This window comes from Prunus mume, linkage group LG4 (assembly GCF_029339155.1).
Source record: "Prunus mume cultivar Tortuosa linkage group LG4, ASM2933915v1, whole genome shotgun sequence".
Lineage (NCBI taxonomy): Eukaryota > Viridiplantae > Streptophyta > Magnoliopsida > Rosales > Rosaceae > Prunus > Prunus mume.
In genome coordinates, this window is record NC_142701.1 from 23,569,218 (window position 1) to 23,593,913 (window position 24,696).

Below are 24,696 nucleotides of genomic sequence, written 5' to 3' on the forward strand. Positions count from 1 at the left end.
CGGACATGGCCTTTTTGGGTGGTGTCAAGCTGAAAAGGCTGAGCATGGATGGAATGTCTAGGGTTCGGTCGAAAAGGGTTCACTTGTGCTTGTTTACGTCCAAGTTAGATATTTATTTTATCATCTCCAATTCAAAAAAATTGATTTAGAAATCATTGATAACTCGTAGATGAATGACTTACATTCCAATGCATTAATGGTTGAGAGGCTCGCATGATCCCGGGGCGATTGTCCCAAGCACTATGAGTTGGGGAATTGCTAATAAATTGCACAAACCTTGCGTGAACCAACATGGTAGGTTGGGTACGCGCCGACAGCAATGGTCTACCACAGACTACTATTGATAGGACAACTGCAAAACATGAGCCATCATCGAACATGATAAAAAATATGACCTTTTCAACAGATTATACAGATGGGACTTATCGTAGTGACTTCTCAAACAATGAAAAGTACCAATGTGATATATTTTCATGCATATCATCAATCAAAAAGCACTTCTCACTAATTATTTACACTAGAATCATTATTTGTTCAAGTAGTAAAGAGTACTTTATTACGAGTTGTTGACGTGAGAACTTTTTAATTATTGATGCATATGAAGCTTACAACATATGCATGAACGATCAGATTAACTCTTATTTGATGCATGTGAAGCTCATAATACATGAACATTCAGATTTAACTTATTACCGACTGAGGCTACCAAAATATTTACAGCTTTAGATTCTCAGATAATATATAGACAACGGCCACATTCAAAAGAGTAGGTTAAGCTTGAAAATTATTGTTAGGGGCCTAGGATTCTCCCCTTTGGAAGAATTTAACCACTAACTGATTCCATAAAAGCTACCGTGTACCTTCCAATCTGGGCCAGTCAAACAAATGGATAGAATGGATGCGTACGCTACGGATATATAATGATTAGAGTTGTCAACAGCTATACCATCCTAGGTCACCTGAATAGTATACAGCACATTCCACAGTTCCATCAACTAGGTAGCTTTACAGTTTGGCAAATTAAAATAATAACTAAAATTTAATTCGAGTTGAAATTAGAGGCTGATAATTCGGTAATTTTTTCCCCGATGCTAATTTTGATTAGTGAGGTAGAAAAATTGATATATTTTTTTTTTTGGGAGAGGAGGGCGATAGAATTTTTATTGAAGAAGGACGAGTAACTAGTAAAAAAACCGAGTTAAGTAAAATCTAAACAACTCAGTAGTATGTGATGTGGCCAGCTGATATATGATAGGGAGTTTCACTAAAATACCCAAAATGGAGGCTGAAATTATAAAAAAACCCAACACCCAAAACACTTTATAAACACACCCAAAACCCATCATTACACACTCAAAACCCATTTATAAACACACCCAAAAAATATACAATTGTTGATTTTGGGTGTGTTTCTATGTTTAAATAGTGTTTGATTTTTTTTATAAATACATGTCTAGGATTTGGTTTATTTATAAATTTGTATATATGATAAGGGTGTTTTCCAAAGCTGCTAGAAAGTGAGAAATGGGAATATTAAGTTATATAACAATGCCCTTTACTCACAAATTTCAGTTTATTTTTCGAATTAATGCAGATCCGCAAAATTGTTTCAGGATATGCCATTTTGATCTGCCAAAAAGAAAACACAAGATTTCACTCCTCCAAACTTTGGGAAACAAAACAAGAAGAAGCACAGTCATCCAATGCCTCCAAACTTTGAAAGAACTGCTGCTGATCAAGAACCACCTGTGGGTCCACTACTGGTTTTGCTAATGACCCCCTTCCCAAAATACTCAGCGATCACAGAAAAACCATCCTTCGAACTTTTAACTTGCTGGAAGAATCGATCCTGATCTTTGGAGTTCTGCTCTAAACTTCTTTTCGTTTCTAGCACAGACTTGTATTCCGGAGCACATACAGGACATTCTTTCTCATTATCGCCGAGGCATCGCTGATGGAATGAGTGGATGCACATAAAATGCACAGCTGGGAGATCAAGAGTGAAAGTACATGCAGTGCACTTGCTGAGCTGAAAAATTCTAGCATTTGTCCTAAGATCCTGAATTTCTTTTCTCATTGCCGATGTGGTTTCCTGAAGAATTAAAGGGTTCATTAGATAATCCCTCACACATGCACACACGAAACAACCACACAATAGTTTGAATTGAAACCTAAAATGGTGTTAAGTGTTTTTATTTATTTTTTTTTTTTTTTTGCAGATGATTTATTTTTGGTCCAATATACACACACACACACACAAATGGATACTCTCATCAGAAATCAGGAAGAGTACCAGCCTGTCCCGTATTGATTACTTTAGCTGAAGATATCTTTCATGAGAAAGACTCAGCTTCACCTACTCATGTAATATAGATAAAAGAACTATGACATGCCAAACATGCCTGATCATTTCCCTTGTTTAGACTGAAGTGTTTGTTAAAGTTCTTTGGATTATTTTCTCACTTGCTAAATAATATGCCAATTTCCTTCAAAGAAACACTTTCACTGGTCAAGAAAATGTTGAATTGTCCAAAAACTAAATTTTCAGTTCAACGTCTAACAAAAACAAAACAAAAAATAGAAGTCAGTTCAATGTAACCCCATACATGAACCCTGAAGATGATCCCTAGATTTTTTTTTTTTTTTTTTTTTCCATGATGCACTTATCTCATAACTATTTGAAACACTTCTGTTTTTTTTTTTTTTTCCTCTTTTTGTTCATGCCATTTTAAACCTAACTAGATAGTCATGCAAACTTATTTGATACATTCTGCTTTGACAAGATCACAATCATGTCATTACAAAAGTTTCCAAGGAAGACTTCAAGAAGGAACAAAGAATGTTAACCAACTTTTACTGGAGGCCAGTGAAATGAAAGAAGAGGTATAATAAAGAGTGGTGATTTCCCCACTCCTTTTTCTCCTATTTTATCCACTTACACTCCTTTTTTATAACTAAAAAAGGAGTGTAAGTGGATAAAATAGGAAAAAGGAGTGTAAGTGGATAAAATAGGAGTGGGGAAATCATTGCCCATAAACAAGTTAACAATGACAGCTGCAAAAAATAAGCACTAACCTGATACTTCTCAATAGCTCGACGGTCCTCTTCGATCAACTTTGATTCTTGTTCAAGCTTTCGAGCAATGTAATCCTTAATGACAGAGAGTGTGAGACATGGATTTCTGGACAGTGTTTGAAGAACAATAATAGGCGGCAAGATGTCATCCCTTTCTATATATGTCAAAACTTCCTTCACTTCCTTGGAGCAATCTTCTCCAAGTTCACCAAAATATTTTAGCAGATCTGCCCACAGAGTTGGGTCCCCACCCTTACCTGAATCCCCTAGTCGTTTGCAGCATGCAATCAAACCCTCATGATCATGAGCTTGCATGTAGCAAGCAATCACCTCTTTATAGAGTTTCATTTTTTCATATAGATAGAGAAGGCCTTCCTTAAATTCATTCATTTCACAAAGGATTATGGCAAGATCAACATCATAAAGTGGATGTTCCAGCTCAGATGGCCATGCACTCTTAAGCAGTCGTAGCCCTTTCTCTTGCTTTTCTAGACGGTCCTTTACCTTATTTGAATCTTTGCCATCAGCAATAAATTTCCCATTGGACCCTGATCTTGACGTTGCAGTTGCACCTGATCTAGCCCTGAGATTTAGATCTTCACCATTGCTAGCTTGTGATATTGATGAGAAGCTCAAGTCATTGGACAAGTACAACTCCAAGAGTGTGTTATGGATTTCTACTTGAGCAGGAGAGTCCTTCACCTTGTTAGTATACTTTTCAAGAAAATCCATAAGCGACGGCAGATGATGGATGAAGATGTTAAGAAAATCAACAGGAGATGGCAACATATTTAAGTATGCAACATTAGCAGCTCTTCTCTTGCCTGATTCTCCATCTTCAGTGCACAGCCTCATAAGTATCTCAATTGTCTCAACAGGCTTGTGCTCTACGAGAATTTTACCATACTCTTTCACTGTCACTCCAGCTTGGCTTGGTTCAAGGCTTGAAATATATTGCAAGGCTTCCTCATATCGGCCAAGGTCTTCAAGTAAGATCTTTAAGTACCATTCGTGCTTCCCTGCCTTTTTAGCAACATACATTGCATGCTCATGGTAGTTGGTTGCACGGCAGACTCTTATTGCAGTCTCCACATCAAACTTATGTTCTCCAACACCATCCTCGCTTTTAATGAACACATTCAGCTTGTCAACATCTTTCAATTTGGTGTAGCAATTCAGTAGAAGAGTGGTATGATCTTTAGAAGCAAGCCCCTTCTCATGCAATTTTTCCAAGTAATTTGTAAGGTTGTAGATTCTTTGTGCATCTAGAAACTTCTGTATCACATAAGAAGGCTCAAGGTGACCAATGGTATGGATGTACTGAGCCATTGCCTCATCATAATCTTGCTTGCTATACAGATGATCCCCATACTTTCTTAGCACTTCCGCAGTTGCGGCAGCATCCGCTTGCTGACTCTGAACAAGGTTGATGGCAACAGTATAAAGATTTTTCTTAAAGAGCATATCTAACTTGCTCTCCATATCCTTCTCCCCGATGCACAAAGCTGACTTGTCAGCCATTATAAGTATTATGTTACCCCATTCACAAAGCATGTGAGAAACCTCTTTAACCACTAGGCTGTGGGCAATTAGACGGTTCTTCAGGTCGTAAATGTTGAAAGTATCGTAGCCATTTCTTTGATCTGCAATAACACACAGAAGGTATCCACGAAACCACCCCAAAAATTTCTTTTGTCCTTCAAAAGCCCAACAAGGGCCTCGCCCATCAACTTCATAAAAATACACAGCCTCAGGTCGACCAATTATCAACTCCTGATCAAAATATATAAATAAATAAAATGCTAAGATATACATGAAAATACACCAACGAAGATGAGGCTGGATTGCATACCGAGCGATCACTCATGGCAACACTGTTGGCATTACTTCCAATCTGATCTAGCGTTTGCCCCCTTGAAGTTTTATTCTGCAAGATGAACAAGCTCACAGAAGATGGAGTCACGGCAAACAACTGAAGGGCCTGACCATCTACTCTGAACCCCAGTCCCGTCACCGAGGACAAGCTCTTGTCAGAGAGATTATCAACCTCAAGCTTGAACCTGGTGATACGTTCTCGCGCAATATCCCCTTTAATGCAGTAAATGCAACCATTATCTAAGCCAATAGCTATAAGCAGTATTGGAGGTGCTTCCTCTAGTACTAGAAACGACGTAATCTGCAGTAATAAGCCACAACTAGACTTAAAACCCTATTGTTTCAATCGAATTCAATGTTTCACAAATTCCAATAATTGGGCACATGCACTACCTTTGCTTCAGGAAATTGGTTGGTGAATATCCTCAAGATCCCAATGCAATCAGGGCTCGTTGAGCTCGAGCTCGTGCCCTCCGACTGCATTCTATCCAGGTCGAAAACCTTAAGGCACATTGCCGATTGCTGCGGAGTAATTTGTTCATCTTCTCCGATTGTCACCAAATAGTTGCGTTGCTGATTTAATAATAACAGGAGAAAATCAACAAACGTGTCATCTCCTAACAATTACTGAAAAAATGAAACTAAACCTAACATCCAGATATCAAAGTTCCAAAGTCCCAAAATTTCCCAAATCCTTCTTTTTCTGTTTTCCAAACTTTCCGGAGAACCAAATACAAAATCACTAAATCAAGATAAAATGTTGTAAATGGAGGCTGACCTTGAGCTGCTGAAGGAAGAGTACGGAGGAGGAGTGAGCTTGAAAGCCATAACTGAAGTTGAGGCCGCGGTCGAGGAAGCTCACGGTGCCGTCGTCGCAACCGATCACCACCTTCCCTCTGCCGCTCGAGCAACACTCGATCCGTCCGCTCACTTCCTCGGGAATCGAGCACTTTCCCGCCAATTTCTTCTCGAAGAACTCGAATTTCCTCCACTGGTACATTGCGAACTCTCTTGTTTTCCAGTAATTGATAACCTCGCAGATCGGGCGGCTCTGATTTCAATTTTCAAGGGCTGAGATCGACGGCCAAAGCCAACTACTTGGCGTCAAAACCTCAGAAAGCCATTTCCTTTCTCTCTTTCTGAAAATCGTCTTCCTCCTTTTCTCTGATAATCGGGTCGGGTTCTACGGCAGTTGCAGAATGATGGTTACAGTCAAAACGGTATTCCGGAATAAGCCAGAAAGCTATAAACGATGTCGTTTCATGGCCGTCGAGGGGTGAAGTTCTGATTCTTCGTTGAAGGTAAAGTCAAAAATAACGGTGTTGAATACGACAATAGGATGGAGAAGTAACGGCGTAAATTTTGACCCAAAAGTTAAAAATAAACGCTTTGCTGATGTGGCCTACCTTAAACTATTGGATTATTTGAACGGTTGAGATTAAAAAAAAAATACAGAAAATGCAGAGTGCCTTCAATAAGCTTCCTCTTTTCGGAAACTTCCGGGACTTAAAACAGTTTTGTTTTTATCTTCCTTTTTTTTTTTTGTCGAAGTTTTGTTTTTATCTAGGGTAAAAAAGAATTTACAATTTGTCACTTGATCAGTTGATCTTTTGCAATCTTATGAACAGTTATTGGGCTTTCATGGGATACATATCCTTGAAAGCCCAATCTTCTACTCTCCGTTTTCACACATGGAGTAAGGCCCAAAAAAATTAAGTCTTCAGTTCGTTGAATAAAGTCGTAACTCGTAAGTTCATATCTCAAGAACGATACTAAATTTCATTTGTAATGTGAGAATTTAAAGATGTATCTTCACAATCAACGCTTTGAGTTCGAATTTTCCTCTCTCCATCTGATTTTTTTTTTCCTACTGAAACATAAGTTTAGCATGTACAATTTTTCTTATGGTTAAAAAACAGAAATAAAATAAAGTGCATGAAATTTTCCTTAAAAGAGTTGAGAAAATGATTGAAGCCCTGCATGGGATATGATTGGGTTTTATTGACCCAGCATCACATGCACATGGTGTGGACCTCGGCCTATTAGTAGACTCATGTGATTGCTTGCATTTGACCAAGAAGCCCGACACTAGGTCAACAATTTGTTAGAGCAATGCATAGAGTTGGTTAAAAGTTTATTGATGTACCTTCTTCTTATCCCCAACTTAAACTCGTTATGTTTCAACTCGTGTTCTTCTTGTGTTTTCTCGACAACTACACATGTTACAACAAAATCACACATATTATATCCGAACATGATAACTCAGGTTATTTTTTTCATTTTCACAAAAATAAGGCGCGTTCTGTTTTACAAATCACAAACATGTTTTGTTTTCCTATCTTGTCAAAAGTTGTCACACCTTACACTACCACAAACCAAATATGCTACAACAAAATCATATCCAGATCAGATGATGTACAATAAAATCATATCCAGATCAGATGGTAACATCAGTTGTAAAAATGGATTTTTATGTGTGTTCAAACCTTGCAGCATCCTGATAAGGTTGCCCTCTAAATCTCCAGGCCTGCCACTCAATTGCTTGATGTTACCAATTGGGCCATGCCATGGCTAACAAGCCAAAACCATCAAACTCAGCCGCCACATATATGCATGGAACACAGTAAAGTTCTAGCTAGGGTTGATCAAGTTGAGTGGAAGATACAGATAGATGATAGTTGTTTTTGTTTGTGATCTGATGAAAAAGTGGGCCAAATTTTTCCTTTTCCCCTTCATAACTTTCAACGCCCTTTTTGCCTCTCTGTTTGTATTTGTGAACCACATGTTGCCTGGAAAAAAAGAAGAAGCTAGAGATGATTAGTTGAACGCATGTGAAGAAACTATAATTTTTGCGTCTTTTCCTTTCTCTTTTTGCTTTTTAATTTTTGTACAAAATTTCTCCCAAACTTTTATAGAATACCATGTGAAATATATAAATAAATCATAGACTCGTTTTTCTTTTTAATAGAAGCGATAGTCCAAACTATAAGAGGATGAGGTTTTTCACACTACCAAGGTACTATCGGTCTAAATATGGAACCACTAGTATGCATGTCAAGGTCCTTTTCCACTAGCCTAAACCCCGTTGACAATCATAGACTTGTTTTACGATTCTAATATGTTTGAGTTTATAACTTCGGTGATAAAATACGTACCTCACATAAAATCAAAAAGTATTATAAGTAGGTGGATTATGGTGTTGTCGTGTTGGTATAATTATTTATGTAATTGTAACATTAAGGCTAATAAGTACGTTGTAGACATTAAATAATCAAGATGCCCATGATCTTAAAATTATTTAATTGGGGTTTATTGGATTTGGATTAGAACAAGTGCCGAATAAAGCCAGAGGGACGTCAGCTTCGTTTCATTTATTTATGTTGGCTGATATTGACAAGGGTGTCCATATCACATTCCTCAATCATACTACTTGGTCACAAATGTACTCATCATCTCCCCTTCCATAAATTAAAATCTTATTCTTAATCTTCATTATTATTATGAAGTCAAGCGGCTATAATATTTTAAACTACTATAATTTACGGAGAAGTGAATTTGACACACTGATTTGATCAATTGACTGTGTTTCTGCTCTCTTCGTTCAAATATCCTTAGCAATTATGACATCATATAGTGGAATGTTCTAAAATATAAATAGTATTTTGAAATAGAATAACAAGATTACTAAAAACTTAATTAGGCGACTTAATCAACAGAAAGCTCCCCTTCTACCGGAGAAAAATTACCTCCCAAGCATTTCTCAATTTGCGAATCTAGATTAGATTCACAGTATCACATTTGTTAAATTTTTTCACGTGTATATTTTCCTTTTGAATAGGTCACTACGAAGTGATCAACAAAATATTTTGTCCCTAAATTACCCCTACCCTTTCTTTTATTACCCAACTTTTTTTTTTATTTTTTCCTAATTTTTATCAATATATTCTAGTATATTACACTTCCTAAGTGGTGCACATGTTTTTCCTTTTATTTTTTTTTTAAAAACCAACGTGAAATAAAAAAAATACAAATTGGGTTTTGTGCTCATTAAAATACGAAGCTAATCATCTACTAATACAATGTACAATTACGAATTCATTATTATTTGTATTTTTTAAAGAAAAAGAAAAGGGAAAAATGCAACCACCAATCACGGAGTAGTGAACTGAGCCCTTTAAATCGGGGACCCACAGACAGCCAACTAGGATTGGTGGGTACGGATGATGACGACGTAGGTCCCACGTTAACTTTAATAACCTAAAGTGCACCACAGTTATTTATCCACCCAAAAAAAGGAAAACAAACTGTATCTCGCTGCAACCTGCCACGTGTCGAGCATGCAGATGGCAGATTATATTTTCGCACCCCAAACCCCAACGTGAAGATGAAATCCAAACCGCTCATCCTGCCCGTGTGGGCCCAGCGACCTCTGCATGTCAGCCACCTACTGTATAGACAAGACAACAAGACAGGCTGACCCACATAGGACACATAGGTATTTCCGAAATATTTGTATTCTTATATTTTTTTATTATAAAAAATAAATAAATTTGTTAAGAAAACAAAAAAGGAAAATAACTGGAATGGAAGGACCATTTCAAAATAGGTGGAGGAGAAATTGGGAATTTTAGTTGGAGGCTGTTTCGAAATCCAGGCTCATTTTCCATAAATTCCCGCAAATTTCTGTAACGACAAGTAGGCTACACCCTGTAATTTTTGAAATGAATATAATAATATTTAATTTATACAATTCAGCAAAACAGAGAAACCGGGACACATTAGGATAAGAGTGACAACAAGCAGTGAGAGAGAGTGTAGAGAGAGACAGAGTGGTGTCCTTTTTAATGTTATTAATCATTTAATTTAAAAATAATAACAATTCAGTTTCAATTGAAAGAGAAAAAAAAGAATTTGTAATTTTTCATGTGATTTTGGAGGAGAGGAAGAAGAGAGGGTGGTTTGTATATATTTGTAAGTGTGTGTTGATTTGAACTAAAGACAAGGCGCCCTCCCCCTAAAGCTCTATCCTTTCTGTCATTTTGCTTTTCGTTAAGAATGTGTCCTTTCTGGTTCAGAGAATTGGAATATAATAGGAGAAGAAGATAAATATAGCGAAGAACACAGAAAGAGAGAGAGAGAGAGAGAGAGAGAGAGAGAGAGAGAGAGAGAGAGAGAGAGCAATCAATCATAGTTATGGAGGAGTTTTGGGCCTTGGATTGGTTCCTTTGACTTTGATTCATATTGAGGCTCGTAAAAGATTTGGTGGGTATGTCAGATCTTTTCTCATTAATGGTTCCATGCTGCCATTTCATGTTGTTTTTGCTTCATTTTGATGCTCAATTATGGCCAAAGTTTTGGTCTTTTGACTTGGGTATTTCTAGAGGTGTTCCATATCTCTGATATAAGAAATAAAAAAAATAGCTAGCAACTTAAATCCTGTGTATTTGTCTCTCTTGCTTCAACTTCTGAGAACTAGTTCTCTCTCTCTCTCTCTCTCTCTCCTGTTCTTTTTGCTTTTTTCTTCATTTGTCCTCAATTTCTTGATCCTGGACATGTGTTTGTTCAGGAAAATGTTGTGGGTAAATGGTTGTGTTTTTCAGAAGATGTTGTTGGTTTTCACTTGAGTTCTGCAATCGTCTCTAGCATTTAAGAAATGAAAAGGCTTTTTCTTTTTTCTTATAAGGACAAAATTAAAATGTTTTGGTTCCCTTCTGGCTGGCAAGCATATGAACATATTTTATGTGACTCTGTTTATTGACAGTATGTTCTTCTTACTGTTTCCTGTGGAAGAAGATGCCTTCCAGGTTTCACTTGTCCTTCAAATCGGAAAATAATTCAGAAGCACTGTTTTTTGTTTTTGTTTTTCCCCAAAAAGTTAACGCCTTCTCCTCCTTTTGCTTATTTATTTATTTATTTTAAATTTTAAATTTTAATTAAAGTAGGTTAATATGGATGCTGCTAATTAGAGAAATAAATGTCTCTTTTTGCTGCCGAATCCCTTTTCCTTATGGCGTTGATGCTTCTGTTTTTGTGGTAATGATTTTGCTGCTTTTGTTTGGTTATATCCATCTGCCACTTTTGTTTGAAAATTTCAACTTTAAATGTTGCCTGCAACTTGTTTCAGTAGGAGGAGCAGATACAGAAGTTGATTATGCATGAACCAGCAAGGTTTCCTTTTTGGTGTTCTACCCCCCATTTTGTTTTCATTTATTTGGTACTCTTTTAAATAGGCTTTTTATATATACCAGAAATAGCATTGCTGCTTGAAGATTATATGAATTTACTCATGGGTTTGTTTATCACTAGAGCCACATAATTTTCTGGTTGTTGAGAAATAAATTAATATCTTCCGCCATATTAATGTTTTCTGGGACGTAGTTGGATTAACAACTAACTTTCTATATGTGTTAATTTGCATTGCTATTCCTACCTCTTATAATAATGTGTACCTTTGAATGTACTTGTCTTCTGCAGGGCTGCAATCTGAGATGGATTTTTCTGAGTCCACAAAAGTAGTGTACAATAGGATCCAGAAAATAGAGCCTGAAAATGTGTCTAAGATTATAGGGTATCTTCTGTTGCAAGACCATGGTGAGCGTGACATGATTCGACTGGCGTTCAGCCCTGATAATTTGATCCAGTCTTTGATTAACAAAGCCAAAACTGAGCTTGGTTTATGCAAACTGGCAGTGTCTGCTCCAATCTCACCTTCTCAGGTGAACCAAGTTCCTGTTTCAGACCCACCTTTACAATTCACTCCATACACTTCTAATGTAACTCGACCAATTTCATCTCCGACACCTCTCGGAGCAGTGAATCCATTTAGGGACCCCCAACTGCCTGGTGATCAGCAACCGCTGCAAAATGTAGAATTTGTTCCACCAGGGTACTCTGATTCAGCTATTGAAGATTATCGCCTCCAAAATCAGATGCAGTTTTTGCCCGACTTTTCAAGCAATTATTGCTATCATGAACCTGCATTGAGTGTGAGAACTAGTCGAAGGTCTCCAAGTTTGCCTGAGTTTCCTCTTAAGGTTTGCCATTACTTCAATAAGGGGTTCTGTAAGCATGGGAGCAACTGCAGGTACTTCCATGGCCATCCCATGGCAGAGAGCTTTTCTCACCCGAATTTGAATGAGCTTTCAAATGATGATCATGTCGTCTCTCCTGGCTCCCTTGAAAAGCTGGAGATTGAAATAATTGAGCTTTTGAAATCAAGAAGAGGGTTCCCAATATCAATTGCCTCATTGCCAATGATGTATTATGAGAAATATGGGAGGACTTTACAGGCTGAGGGATACCTTACAGAGAGCCAGAGACATGGTAAGGCTGGCTATAGCCTTACAAAGCTTCTTGCTCGATTGAAGAACAGTATTCGACTCCTTGACAGGTAACTCTTTGTTAATTGCTAAAGGTTTTTATGCGTCATACGTTGCTTGCTAGAAGCGCTTGACTTGAGTTGTTATACAGGCCTCATGGACAGCACTCAGTCATATTGGCAGAAGATATCCCAAAATTCTTAGAGTATGCTGGTGAGAAAACTGAACCTGGTGGAATTATTGCTGGTTCTCGACAGATTTATCTTACTTTTCCAGCTGAGAGTAATTTCACAGAGCAAGATGTTTCCAACTACTTCAAGTAAGGATGTTTAAGGCATTTCATTTTCCTTTTCATAAGGAACTGTTATTGGAATCATTTATCTCTTATTTGAATTTGCTTACACTTTGCTTATACTTTGACTCTTGGTCTACACAATTTTGATTTTTTTGTCATTATTTTGTAGCAAATATGGGCCGGTTCAAGATGTACGCATCCCATGTCAACAGAAGAGGATGTTTGGGTTTGTCACCTTTGTTTATGCAGAGACGGTCAGGCATATTTTGTCAAAAGGGAATCCCCATTTTGTATGTGGGGCTCGTGTTCTGGTGAAGCCTTACAGGGAAAAGTCTAGGCTTGTTGACAGGTAAAACTTTTCTATTTGTTCAAAGTTGAAGTAACCTTATCATCTTTATTGTGCTTAGATTTGAGCAGTATTTTTCTTTCTCAATCCTTTTCTTTTTAATACTATCTGGTTCATAAGCAAATAGTTATTGTCTGATATTTCCCACTATGTTTTTTTTTTTCCTACCATCGTAGCACCCTTATTGTCGGTGGCAGTTCAAATGAGGAAAGGCCTTTAGCCTTAGAATATTAACTAAAAGCACGTATAACATAAAATTTGTTCTCTAAATCGAGTAATGCTGTCCACTAGAATTAATTAGTATGATGTTCATATACCTTTGTCAATATCCTAGAATACTTATTGTCGGTTGTTGTGTTTTCCCTTAATCTCAGTCTAGAACTGTCATGACTGCATGTTATGACATTATGGTATGAAGAAAGTTTTCTGAGAAGAACCGCAATCTCTGACTGCATGAAATGTTTTCCCTTAATCTCAATCTTTTGGAAATGTTTCTGAAAACATCTGAGAAGAACCTTTGATAACAATAAAACAGAAAATTCTCTTATTTATTATATGAGAAGAACATTATGTTTTCCATGTCATCTCCTCTATGATTTTCAACTAGTATTTAAATTTCTGAAGTTTAAGCTATCTATCCAGGAAGTTTTCAGAGAAAATGCAGCATTCTATGTGCTACAATTCACATTTCATTGATGCTGATTCAGAGTTTTACTCAAGTAAGCAAATTTCAAATAAATGCAGTAATTATCTATTTTAGCCTTTTTGGGTTGTAAAATCACCTTACCTAATTCACGTTTATTTATCTGATTTGTACAGTGCCCAGAGTTTGTGAGAATGCAAGATTTTTAAGGAAGCAGTTCATGGAGGAAAATGAGCAAGCACTTGAACTTGAAAGAAGGCGTCTTTCGGAGATGCACTTAGCAGCTAAGCCCTTGTCCCATCATTTCTATTATGGCTACCCGATGGATGAGTTCAAACATCCAGAAGGTATACAATGCGACTTTTCGGTTTCTTTTGCGTAGCTTTTTTCTTGTTTCCTTTCCCAAACACGATTTCCTAGCTAATGTTTTTCCCTGATGTCACTGTAGTCCATGCAGAGCAAGCAGAATTCCCATCTGCAAAGGAATTTACTTATTTGCTGGATGTTTTGAATAATGGTTCCACCAGTGAGGGCAAAATCAGGCACGTAAACAGTAATTACAATGACCAGGATAGGTATACACACAGATGCTTGTTCAGATTGAAGTCATAGTACTTTTTCCAATTTTTTTTTAATCTGGGTTATTTGCTTAACCTCCCCTTTTCTTTGATGCTTGGTTTCTTATACCATGCAGCAGCCAAGGAATTAACCTTCCAGAGAGCCCATTTGCGTCTCCAATAGTGAGTGGCATATCAACAGTTATGTAGGGATTCAAACAAACCGTAATTATAGAGAGGTAGAGCACCGGATTCCTAGAATAAGACTAATTCGTGGTTTCGATACAACAGGGCCTTCATATTCTTCTATTTTCATTTTATTTTACCTTAACTTCATCGGTCTGTCAGCTAAGTAGAGTTCATACCATGAAGAAGAGAGAAATAGTAGAAGAGATTCTGTTCTTCCCCATGTTACACTGGGTGGAGGAGATTGCAGAGAAGAAAAGACACAAAAGCTAATATTGGACAGGTTTTTAAGCCTTTTACTTTTACTTTTTTTTATTTATAAAGAATGTAATCACAGAGGATGCAGCAAGTAAGAGGCCCTAGAGGGCTTGTGGGTTTTTAGAAGTGACTGAGATATAGTTTGCTTTAGTTGAAGAAGAACGTAAGTAGCAGTAAAAATATGCAGTGTGCGGAGTAAAGAAGAAAAGGTGTAGAGATCTCTGCAACACTGAGAAACAAATTCCAATAATTTATACGAAGTTTCTGTTGACCTCAGTACATATTAAAGCCCTTGCACTATATGGATGATGAGCTTTATTTATACATCTCTTTTATTATTTGTATGATTAGAAAAATTGTTCATTTTGTTCCCATGATTATATTTGAAGATCATTGTACATAAGGTTGGGCCATATTGGTCCACCCCCCTTCTATACATAATTATTATTTTTGGAATACAAATGAATAGTCTAACCTACAAGGGGACGATGATTTCTCACACATACACTATTAAGGTATTATGGGGGTTTGAACCTGAGACCACCTGGATGCAAATCAAGCCCTTTTCCACTGGGTTAGACCCCGTTGACTACTCATTATTCATTCTACCCACAAATAGGGGAATCAAAAGGTGCATAATTATATCATGGTATTTTATGCTTCGGTGGTTCTTGATCATTTTGTTTTCCTTCAATTTGTGCAACTTTTTCAGCAAAAGAAACATCTTATCGGTGCAGTAGTTAGAAAGCAAAGGAGCTCATTGGAGGCCAATATGATTATTAAAAGTTTTTTTTTCTTAACGAGAGATTAGAATTTATAAATTGCATGTCCTAAAAGCGAGGGGTTGTGATAGGAGGGGCCTTGATGTCGGCGCTTGATGAATGCAATGCAATGACAAGGGTGGACCTGACCTTTTGCTTTCCTTCTGGCTTGAAGACACAACCGGGGCCTCATTCTGATATTGTTTAAGATCTGTAGGACCCTTGTGACCCTTCACTATTACGATAGGGCACCAAAAGATGATATTTTTACTAAAGGTGGTATTATACAGCTCAGCTTCGTAAGCGTTAAGCCAAAGGGCTTTCTCTAAAATCCAAAAATTCCTCAAAATCCGAAGTGAAACATAAACTTTCAAGGTTGTCAAAGATGTGTGGTTGTTAGTAACCGGAAAAAAAATAAAAAATAAAAAAATGTGTTGTTGTAGATCAACTTTACGTCAAATAGCATATTTAGAGTTAAATTTGTTGGTCAGGACAATGAATCTGCTTTCTTACACTCAAATTCGAATTCATTTTTTCTGCAAATTAGACTATTTTTTGACATAGCACATTGAATTTTCAAAGGAGGTCCAGTATGATTTTGATGCAGCTAAACCTAAAATAGGTTTTTTGGCTGGCACTGATTGTTTGGTTTTGTCACATGATTTTGCCTGCTTAGGGCATTGAAATTAGGGATCAGAACCAGACTGATAAAATAGAGAATTTTTACTGAACATGAAAGCAGTCACGGCACTTCATCTCCACTGTGGATTCTGCTCTGTTTCTCGTACGTACTTTGATGTTCTTCCCAAGCTTCTCACTGCGCCAGTGCCCAGTGGACATACGTTTGAACCTTACAAGTTCACCAGTATGTATTTTAATTGGCAAAAACCAAAAAGAAAAATATATTTTAACCTTTTAATCAACAAATTCACTTCTATATATAAAAACTTGCCAAGCTACGGGACAAATCATTCTTTTGCAACGACAGAGATAACAGATGGAGTTGGTCCAGTTGGAAAACCAAGCAACTAGTCTAAAAACCACACAGCAGAATGAAAAGAACGTTTGCAAGTGGGTGTTTTGTGGCCTTAAAACCTTACATGCATGCCAACCCAAGGGCCAATAATCTTCAGCATTCATTATTCACTTTATCTGAAATGGGCTTTGTCAGTGTCAGATAAGGCAAACATGCTACAAGTATAAAACATTATATCTGCAAACCTGTAATCTCATTTGTATGGGAAAAATATTCTACAAGTATAGGCAAACAGCAGAAATGCTATAATGAGGAGTTTAGAGTAAGGAGTTCATCTGAGGAGTTCAATTCCACCATCAACAAATATGAGGAAACCAATGGACTTAAACATTTTAAGTGATTTGATGGTGGGATTGAACCCCTCAAATGAGCTCCTCACTCTGAACTCCCCATTGTAGAAGCTCCCATGCAAATAGCACCAAATAACATTGAAGTAGCATAATCAGTAGATTGATATACACCATATATAATTGGCATGGCAAAGGGGAAGACAACTTTGAAATTCAAGGAGACTCCACATTGGGATCTATTTGCCCAGTTGAAAGGGTATATAATCATAAATAGTGAACTCAACAACACAAGTTGGGCAGGGATCCTGAGAAGTTCGAAATCTTAGAAGAGCAAGCTAGCCCAACCAGCGATAAAAGCAAAGCCACCGAAAGGAGCCAACGTAGAATACTTTCTATCCTCAAGTAATGCCACAGTATAACACCTGCAAAAATGACCAAGTATTTCAATCAGCGTTCACTTCTGATAATATGAATACAGTACGGACACTTCCATGAATATTGTTTTGACAAAGCAAACAACTGGAAAAAGTCCGTTGGAATGACGCATGGACTCTGTACTCAAGGCATTACACTTCATTGTGCAGTTTGCTAAGCCATAAGTACCAGGAGATCAATTTATGGAGTCCAGAAGCAAAATGTTGGCAGACCAGAAATGTAACATGCATTTATATAATGTTACTCTTCCAGTTAACAAATTACAACATTTATCAGTCTAGAATCCTCATTACTCAGTGTAGAGGATTTTACCATACCAACAGACTAGGATGATTCCTAACTCTAGCATAATCATACAAACGTAGCTCTCTGGAAAGTAAATAAGTAGATCTTACTACATTGGTAGTGATACTTTTCTAGAAAAAGACCAATGAATTAAACCATAGGCAAGTCTTCTGACTTCCTTTGCGTCCTAACAAGTAACAAGGTGAGTGCTTTTAACCAATATGGAAAACCTCTAAAATTGAGATTCAAGGAACTTCATTGTGCAAGAAACTGAAATTTTGAATGAATCTATTATGCAAAAACGTAGTGTTTTATAATCGAATTGAAGCTGTTGAATTAGATGAAAAATGAAGCGCAGAAGAATGGAATGGCACTTACGTCCCTGAGAATGCGAGTATTCCAGTAGTCAAAAGGCCTCCAAACTGGAAAACAAAGACAAAATTATCATATATGCTCATATATGAATTTGCAGACCAGTACCTAATTAACCAACATCACAACATACGAAGTTGAACAAACATCACAAATCCCCTTTCAAAACCAAATAATGTTCAGTTTTGCAACTCCAAAAATGTGAAGGGTCAGACCCTTTAGATTACGGTATGAATTCAATTCATAGTAAAATGATAAAGGTTTGAACTTTGAACTCACAATGTTGGGGTGCTTCGTGATAGGGGCAGCAACCAGAGCGGCTGTGTGAACCAAATGGTAGAGAGACGCCGTTTGCCAAACCTACCCATTATTTGCAACGTAATTAAATGTCAGAAACTCAAGAATGAAGATACAAAAATGGACAATATGAGCTAAAATCAAATGGGCAAATAGTAAAATAGATGATGTACATCTTTGTAAGTTGGGTTTTCGGGTTTGAAGCCATGGGCGCCATATGTGCCCAACCCCAAAGCTGCCATTCCTGTTTTCAATCAAAATCATATTTGGGGTTTGTCAGAAACAGAAAGACAATAAATATTCAAGTATGAGAGAGGAAAAAGGTAATACCAGAGAGCCCAGCTATTTTATGCCACAGTAGAGGATCCATTTTCGTTTCTTTATCTTGCCTGCTTCTTCAGTTTCTCTCACTTTCAGGTGTTCTAAGGGATCGGCACTGGTTGTGGAAAAGGATTGACTCGTTAGAGTTTATGGACTGAAACGACACCGTTTAGACAAAATATGCCTTTTATTTTTTTTATTTGGGGCTTGGTCTTTGTGGAGTTGGGACATTTTCCGCTGTTAGTTGAGCTTTTCCACTTCCATTCATGTGGGCATAGGTTTGAAATTCCCATCCACTCAATGAATATTTGTGCAAACTCCCCTCTCCAATCACTTGTACTTAAAAACACAATCTTTTCCGTATTTGAAACCGTGTTTATGCCCAAACAGAGACAAGCAAAATATAGCACAGAATATAAACAGAAACCATATGCGTATGTATTGTGCGATGCAATATGTTGGCAAGAATTCAGGCTAAAGATAAATTTGCACCAATGCAATAACTGTTGATTTCCCAATCTGTCCTGAATAGGTGTTACAACTATTTTGGACAAGTCACAAAGTATGAGGTAATCATGTAAACAAGCAGTCACTGGAATTGAAATTTTCGTCACAAGTTTTACTGGGTAAACATAAGCTCCCCTAGAATCATACGGGGTTTACGTTACGTTGGCCTCTAGCCAGGTGTGGCATATTTGTACAGTTAAAACCTACAATTGCCTAAAAATGCTAAAATGAACTCCCAAGCAAATCTTGCTTCCCATGCCTATCCTTCTCTGCTTTTTAGTATGTTATGCTTAAGCCCTGGCTTCCACAGAAGCATGAAGCAGCTCGTCCGGAGTTGCAGCAGGATCCAGATCCCAACACTTACCAGGCAGGTTACTTTCTTCACCCTTGAGTAACCATGACGGCACCTGGTGCGAAAAGCGTAGCATCTCTCTTCTCGGAATCAATTGAACGGCACTGCTGTCTGTATTACTTTGATATACTGTCTTGAATCCATCCAGTTTGACAAGGGGCGACACGCAAACACCAAGCTCTTCGGAGTAATCATCAAGAACCTCCACCATTACATACTGGTGCCTCACTTCATCTGGAGTTGATCTGTCCCAATCTCTCGACCAGTTGCGATACATAGCCCAAATGTCTCCACGTTTCGGGTATATCCGAACACATCCTCCTCTACCTGCTTTCTCCCGGCTCAAAACATGAGAGAAAATATTAACTTGCTCAACTACATCAAGACTCCGTGCCCTGAAATTTCCACAGGATTTGGTAAACCCACAATCCAGCCAGTTCACCGACCCAAATTCACTGTCAGTTTTAGAGTTCAAGTAAGTGATGAGTATCTTGAATGGTTTGACTGAGACCACTTCACGTATCAGACAGTACAAGCGAGGCATACCATCTTCTTCGTCATATAAAGCCCATATTTGCTTTGGCTTGAAACATTCCTCTGACCTATCTTTGTCAAAGTCATGGAAGTCGGGATCAGGGACATTTATGGAGAGAGGCTCAGCATTCTTTGTCCCTAATTGATGTCCACGAGTTACTTCAGATTGACGCACTTCAACCTGTCCTTTTGTGTTCTTTATAGCAGCAGCCGCTTCTGAAGCCAAATTGATCTCATTTAATTTCTTCAAAATCTCTGTTCTTGCCTTCTCAATCAACAGCTTTTTAGCATCAAATGCTGGTGCCACTGAACAACGTCTAGCAAGAAGTTCTCCTGAACTAGGAATTTTCTGATCATTTCCTAGAGTCCCATTTCCATTTGCTAATTTTGCTTCTAAAGCAGATTTTGATACTCTTTCGTCATGCCCATTTCTAAAATTTGCTCCCACAGTAACTTTCCTTTTCTTATCCAGTCCATCGTTCTTAAATTCAGGCAGCTCATTACATCTAGGAGGCATATTCGAATTCATATTAGCCACAGCAGTTGTAGTGGAACGTTTTCCATTTGCCCTTGATTTAACCTTCACTCCAGCTTTATTAACATTTCCATTTGCCGGATAAACAGCATCAGGGGATATACCCGATGATCCATGAGGACCCACAACACCAGTAGAGGTTCCAGGATATGAGCTCCACTGAAACGACATATTTGGAATATATTCATACCCGTGTCCAGAATGAAAACCTGAGACACCGTTTCCTGGGAAAAAGGTACCATTGCTTGGAACATACGTAGCCCCATCAAATCCATGATTCCCATACCCATTACTAGGCACATATGACCAAGGAGGAGGATAAGGAAAAGAACCATTTGCTGGGGCTGCCCCACTTTCCACAGCAATGAAAATGCCTCGGCAATTTTTACATGAAAGTCGTTTGTTCACATATTTCCGGAGATACTCATACTGAACCTTGCAAGAAGTGCAGACAGTCCAGAAAGTGTCAAGTCTACCATGAGATGCCGACGAATTGGAACAATTGTTGAAACCCGGAACCCCACCAGCATGAACGGAAGATAAATTAGGCTGATTAACTGTGGTTGTCGATTGTTTGTTTCTCTGAAGATCATAAAAGCTTCTCTTGGTAGTGTCGGACAACAAAGTCCATGCTTCGGAAACAAGTTTGAAAGCCCCATCAGCTCCCACACTTTTGTTCTTATCAGGATGGAGTAACACAGCCATCTTTCTGTATTGCTTCTTCACTGCATCTTTATTTGCAGAAGGTTTCAGTCCAAGAATTGAATAATGATCTATTTCCCCATAAAATCTTGCCTCGGAAGCAACATAAACATCAAATGTGGCCAGCATTTGAGATATGCCCTCCAGTCCAGGGTACAGTGATTTAGCCTTTAGTGCATAATGCTTAGCACCAGCATAGTCCCTCTCAGCAAATCGCTTCTCAGCGATCTCTTTTGCTATAAGAGCCTCCTCTATGTTAAATTCCATGTAGGAATATAGACAACTTTAAAACCAAAGATCTTCAAACAAAATCTATGACCAACCTAATGTGCACAAACTCGGAAATAGCCCAATTCTCATATGTAACCACATTTTCATTTCTGCAAAGACAAAGTAAGAATCACGATAAGTATCAAGCTTCAATTTTTTTCTCATTAGAACTGCGACTGGCTAATACAAATTTAACTAATTAAGACTTATTAATAACAATGAATGCAGAATCATATTTTAAAAAATGAAATGCACAAATCATAAATCAAACCAAAAAGAAATTCGTAGTTCAAAATCTCAAACAGGAATTAATGCGAACCGATTTAAAATTAACCGAAATACCGTAAACAGCCAACAATAATTATCAAGATTTGACCTTCTTTACTAAAAAAAATTAGGACTCATGCAGCATAAATGCAAAAAATTAAGTTTTAATTTTCATCAGTTTTCTCGGCAGCCAAACAGCTTCAGCTGCCAAAATAAAAATTCTATTTCTTCAAACCACTAACACGCATGAAAATCAGCTCAATTTTCCAAATCAAGCCCAAAATTCCACTAAATTTCACAGCTTTAAACAAATGCACGGAGATCGAAATCCAAAGCCACCATACTGAACTCCAAGATTAAAAATAGAGTACAAAATTGAAGTCCAGAGCACCGATTAGCACACAAAATAAAGTTTTTTCTTTAAAAAAAGGCACTCACTGAAACTTGAGCTGAATGAAGGTGAAGAAGACCCAGATCGCCACGTGTGCTTGGGAGCTCGAGCAAAATCAAGCTGAGCTAATTGCAAATCTCACTGTACATAAAGCACAAACACTGAGAGAAACTCATATTTTATAGCCCAAAGTGGAGGAGCTACCAAACAGTAAAGTTTCTTCCTTTAGGGCTTGAGCTGCGAAATCGGGTCACCGGGCATACGGATTCGGGTCGGGATGTATGATAACGGCGAACGACGGCGAGGATTTGGCGATTCCGTTGATATCGGTGTCGGAAATGGGACAAGATTTATTTTAGGTAATAAAATCGTTGAATTTTTTTTAATTTCAGTGAGAGTAAACAGTGCGTTAATAGTATTTAATGGTGGAGGGTGCTATTTTGCGCTGCCGTGCGTTATGGGCATCGAGTAACTTCTTTTCCGTTTCCATTAGGGGAGTGTTTGGTAGTGGGCACATGGAGATTAACCTAATTGTTAAATTTAATTAATTTTTTTTATGTATATAACAATTTGTTTAATTAGTTTATTGGCAGAGATTTGGTAATGGCTGCATTTGATTATTTATTCATTTACTCGCTAATAAATGGTTTTACATGATGATTAGAGATAATCATGTATGAAAATTAGTTGCACAAATAATAAAATTTTGAATTAATGAATTAATGAGCCACTAATTGTTTATTATTTTATGAGTAAATAAAACAAATCTTGGAGTTTGGAATCTTAACTGATATGACCGAGGCTGAAGAAAGCGTTCATGGATCTTCATCCTCCTTGACTCAAATTGAAGATTCATAAACTTTTGTTGGTCTTTCCCTGCACATAGACAAATTTTCAAGATGCCATCATGTAAATCATTTCAAAATATCTTATTACAAACATTAATGGGAAAATTTTGAAAATGCAAATAGAAAATTTACCTTAAAAAAAAAAAGGTCGTACTCAGATCTGTTTTCTCTCGGATCAAATGAAATTTGAGCTCCTCGATAATTGAATAATGTCTATGAAAAGATTTACCTGATTCTTTTTCAAGATTTAGAGACCTAGATTTGTTTCCTCTCAGATCAAGTGAAATTTGAGCCCCTCGAGAGTCGAAGGGTATCCTTGAAAGATTTACCATATCATTTTTCGAGATCTTCATATCTAGCTCTGTTTCCTCTCGAATCAAGGGGGAATTTGGGTCCCTCGATAGTCGAATGACATCTTTGAGAAGATTTACCCTATCAACTTTCGATATCCTCATACCTAGATCTGTTTCCTCTCGGATCAAGGGGGAATTTAGGTCCCTTAATAGTTGAATTTGTGTCCTTTAGAAGATTTACCATATCAACTTCCGAGATCCTCATACCTATATATGTTTTCTCTCATATCAAGTGAATTTGGGTCCCCCAAGAGCTGAATGGTCTCGCTGACTATGTTGCATTACTAGCCAAACAAAGGTCGTGCGTGGAAATGTGGGGATCGATGAACTTCCATCATATCTAGTCTACATTTTCCTGCGTGACGGTTTCCGTGGTCTCTAGTCGGCGATGTAAATCAAGTGTTTGGTTTGGGGCTTTTCTCCTTTTAGGTTTGATATATTATTGTTAGGTTTGAGGCTAAATCTAGTTCTAGATCGTTCCTTTTATTAATTGTTTATATTTTCTACGCAGCTATTTGGGCTATTATCCTTTTTACCAATGTTGGGCCTCTCTTGGCCCATGACTTGCTTTATAATTCTTTTGTTATTTATTGATGTTCTAACAGAAGTATCTTTCAAACCTTAAAACAACAAATTTGATATGTTAGTGTTTCATTTATTCATATATGCATTCATTTTCAACCTCATTCGTACAATGTCAAGTAAAATTAACACTTACTACATCATTGTTTAGTGACCGAAATCTAAGATTTTATTTTTATCTTTAAAATAACTCTAATATATTGTATTTTAGTTTTTGGTACATTGAAGAAATGCCTAGCCACATTCAATTGTTGGAATTCCATTTCTTGGTTTTAGCATTCATAACACTCCCAAAATCATGCTAGTGAACAAATCAAGTAGCTCATTAGAACATTAACAAAACAACACATGATTCCTTCTTTATTTTTCTATTTGGACATGTAAGCATTCCAAATTTGCTTAGCCTAATGTGGATGGTGGTATATAACTTTACTCCCTTGCATTACATGTTGGTAAAATTTGGAATTCCTCTAAAATAACAAATTTTCACTTGCTCTTTCCTTGTAGTGTAGAGATTTTTGATCCCTTACTTTAAACATTCACCTTTCTTTAGTTTTAAAAAAATAAAATAAAATTCAATAATGAACTTCTGAAAATGAATTGATATGAAGCAGAAAAGGTCAGGCGCTTTAATTGATTGTACTTCCACAATAGTATTACAGATCCTGCAACAAAACCTATGTGTAGATCATGGGATAATTGGATGGATAGGACTACACCACAGTTTGTCTGGTGCCCTTTTTCTTTTTCCCAATTGACATATTCTTCTCCTTTTTGGCCCAGAAGTCTTGTCTGGCATGTCCCAAGTTGAGATCTTTTTAGGACAGATATACCCAAAATCTTACAATATTATTGTTTCTTCTATATAAAAAAAGAAAAAGAAAAAAAGAGAGAGAGCTCTTCAATTATTATTTCCATGTTTTTCATTAAGATAAAGCTCAATAAGCATACTAATTACTAAATACCTATTATATATCTCGTTTGAATTTTAATCGTGAATAATT

General features: G+C 37.2%; 4 protein-coding genes across 9 annotated transcripts; 1 reads left to right on the forward strand and 3 right to left on the reverse strand.

Annotated features, from left to right (window-relative positions):
- Window positions 1-1,554: 1,554 nt before the first annotated feature.
- VPS11 (vacuolar protein sorting 11) lies at window positions 1,555-6,169 on the reverse strand. Its single transcript, XM_008231676.3, has 5 exons — window positions 5,729-6,169; window positions 5,344-5,523; window positions 4,928-5,251; window positions 3,076-4,848; window positions 1,555-2,092 (listed from the first exon to the last, which is right to left on the reverse strand). Exons 1-5 carry the CDS (start codon window positions 5,948-5,950, stop codon window positions 1,736-1,738), a joined length of 2,856 nt encoding a protein of 951 aa, XP_008229898.1. The 5' UTR covers window positions 5,951-6,169; the 3' UTR covers window positions 1,555-1,735.
- A 3,658-nt stretch (window positions 6,170-9,827) lies between these two features.
- LOC103329242 (CCCH-type zinc fingerfamily protein with RNA-binding domain-containing protein) lies at window positions 9,828-14,917 on the forward strand. 6 transcript variants are annotated; one of them, XM_016793991.2, is made up of 9 exons: window positions 11,069-11,118; window positions 11,425-12,340; window positions 12,421-12,588; window positions 12,734-12,913; window positions 13,553-13,629; window positions 13,730-13,900; window positions 14,002-14,128; window positions 14,248-14,349; window positions 14,459-14,555. In XM_016793991.2, the coding sequence occupies exons 1-8, from the start codon at window positions 11,106-11,108 to the stop codon at window positions 14,318-14,320; spliced, it is 1,725 nt and encodes a 574-aa protein (XP_016649477.2). In that variant the 5' UTR covers window positions 11,069-11,105; the 3' UTR covers window positions 14,321-14,349; window positions 14,459-14,555. The 6 variants fall into 6 exon arrangements, with proteins under 6 accessions (XP_008229903.2, XP_008229904.2, XP_016649477.2 ...); XM_089050722.1 differs by having other exon boundaries at window positions 14,251-14,349; XM_008231681.3 differs by lacking the exon at window positions 11,069-11,118 and adding an exon at window positions 9,828-10,216 and having other exon boundaries at window positions 14,248-14,917.
- Window positions 14,918-16,758: 1,841 nt separating this feature from the next.
- LOC103329243 (uncharacterized) lies at window positions 16,759-18,519 on the reverse strand. The gene is made up of 5 exons (XM_008231683.2): window positions 18,361-18,519; window positions 18,204-18,274; window positions 18,013-18,093; window positions 17,740-17,783; window positions 16,759-17,063 (listed from the first exon to the last, which is right to left on the reverse strand). Exons 1-5 carry the CDS (start codon window positions 18,398-18,400, stop codon window positions 16,964-16,966), a joined length of 336 nt encoding a protein of 111 aa, XP_008229905.1. The 5' UTR covers window positions 18,401-18,519; the 3' UTR covers window positions 16,759-16,963.
- A 307-nt stretch (window positions 18,520-18,826) lies between these two features.
- LOC103329244 (uncharacterized) lies at window positions 18,827-22,424 on the reverse strand. Its single transcript, XM_008231684.2, has 2 exons — window positions 21,957-22,424; window positions 18,827-21,361 (listed from the first exon to the last, which is right to left on the reverse strand). The coding sequence occupies exon 2, from the start codon at window positions 21,246-21,248 to the stop codon at window positions 19,149-19,151; it is 2,100 nt and encodes a 699-aa protein (XP_008229906.2). The 5' UTR covers window positions 21,249-21,361; window positions 21,957-22,424; the 3' UTR covers window positions 18,827-19,148.
- Between the last annotated feature and the right edge of the window lie 2,272 nt (window positions 22,425-24,696).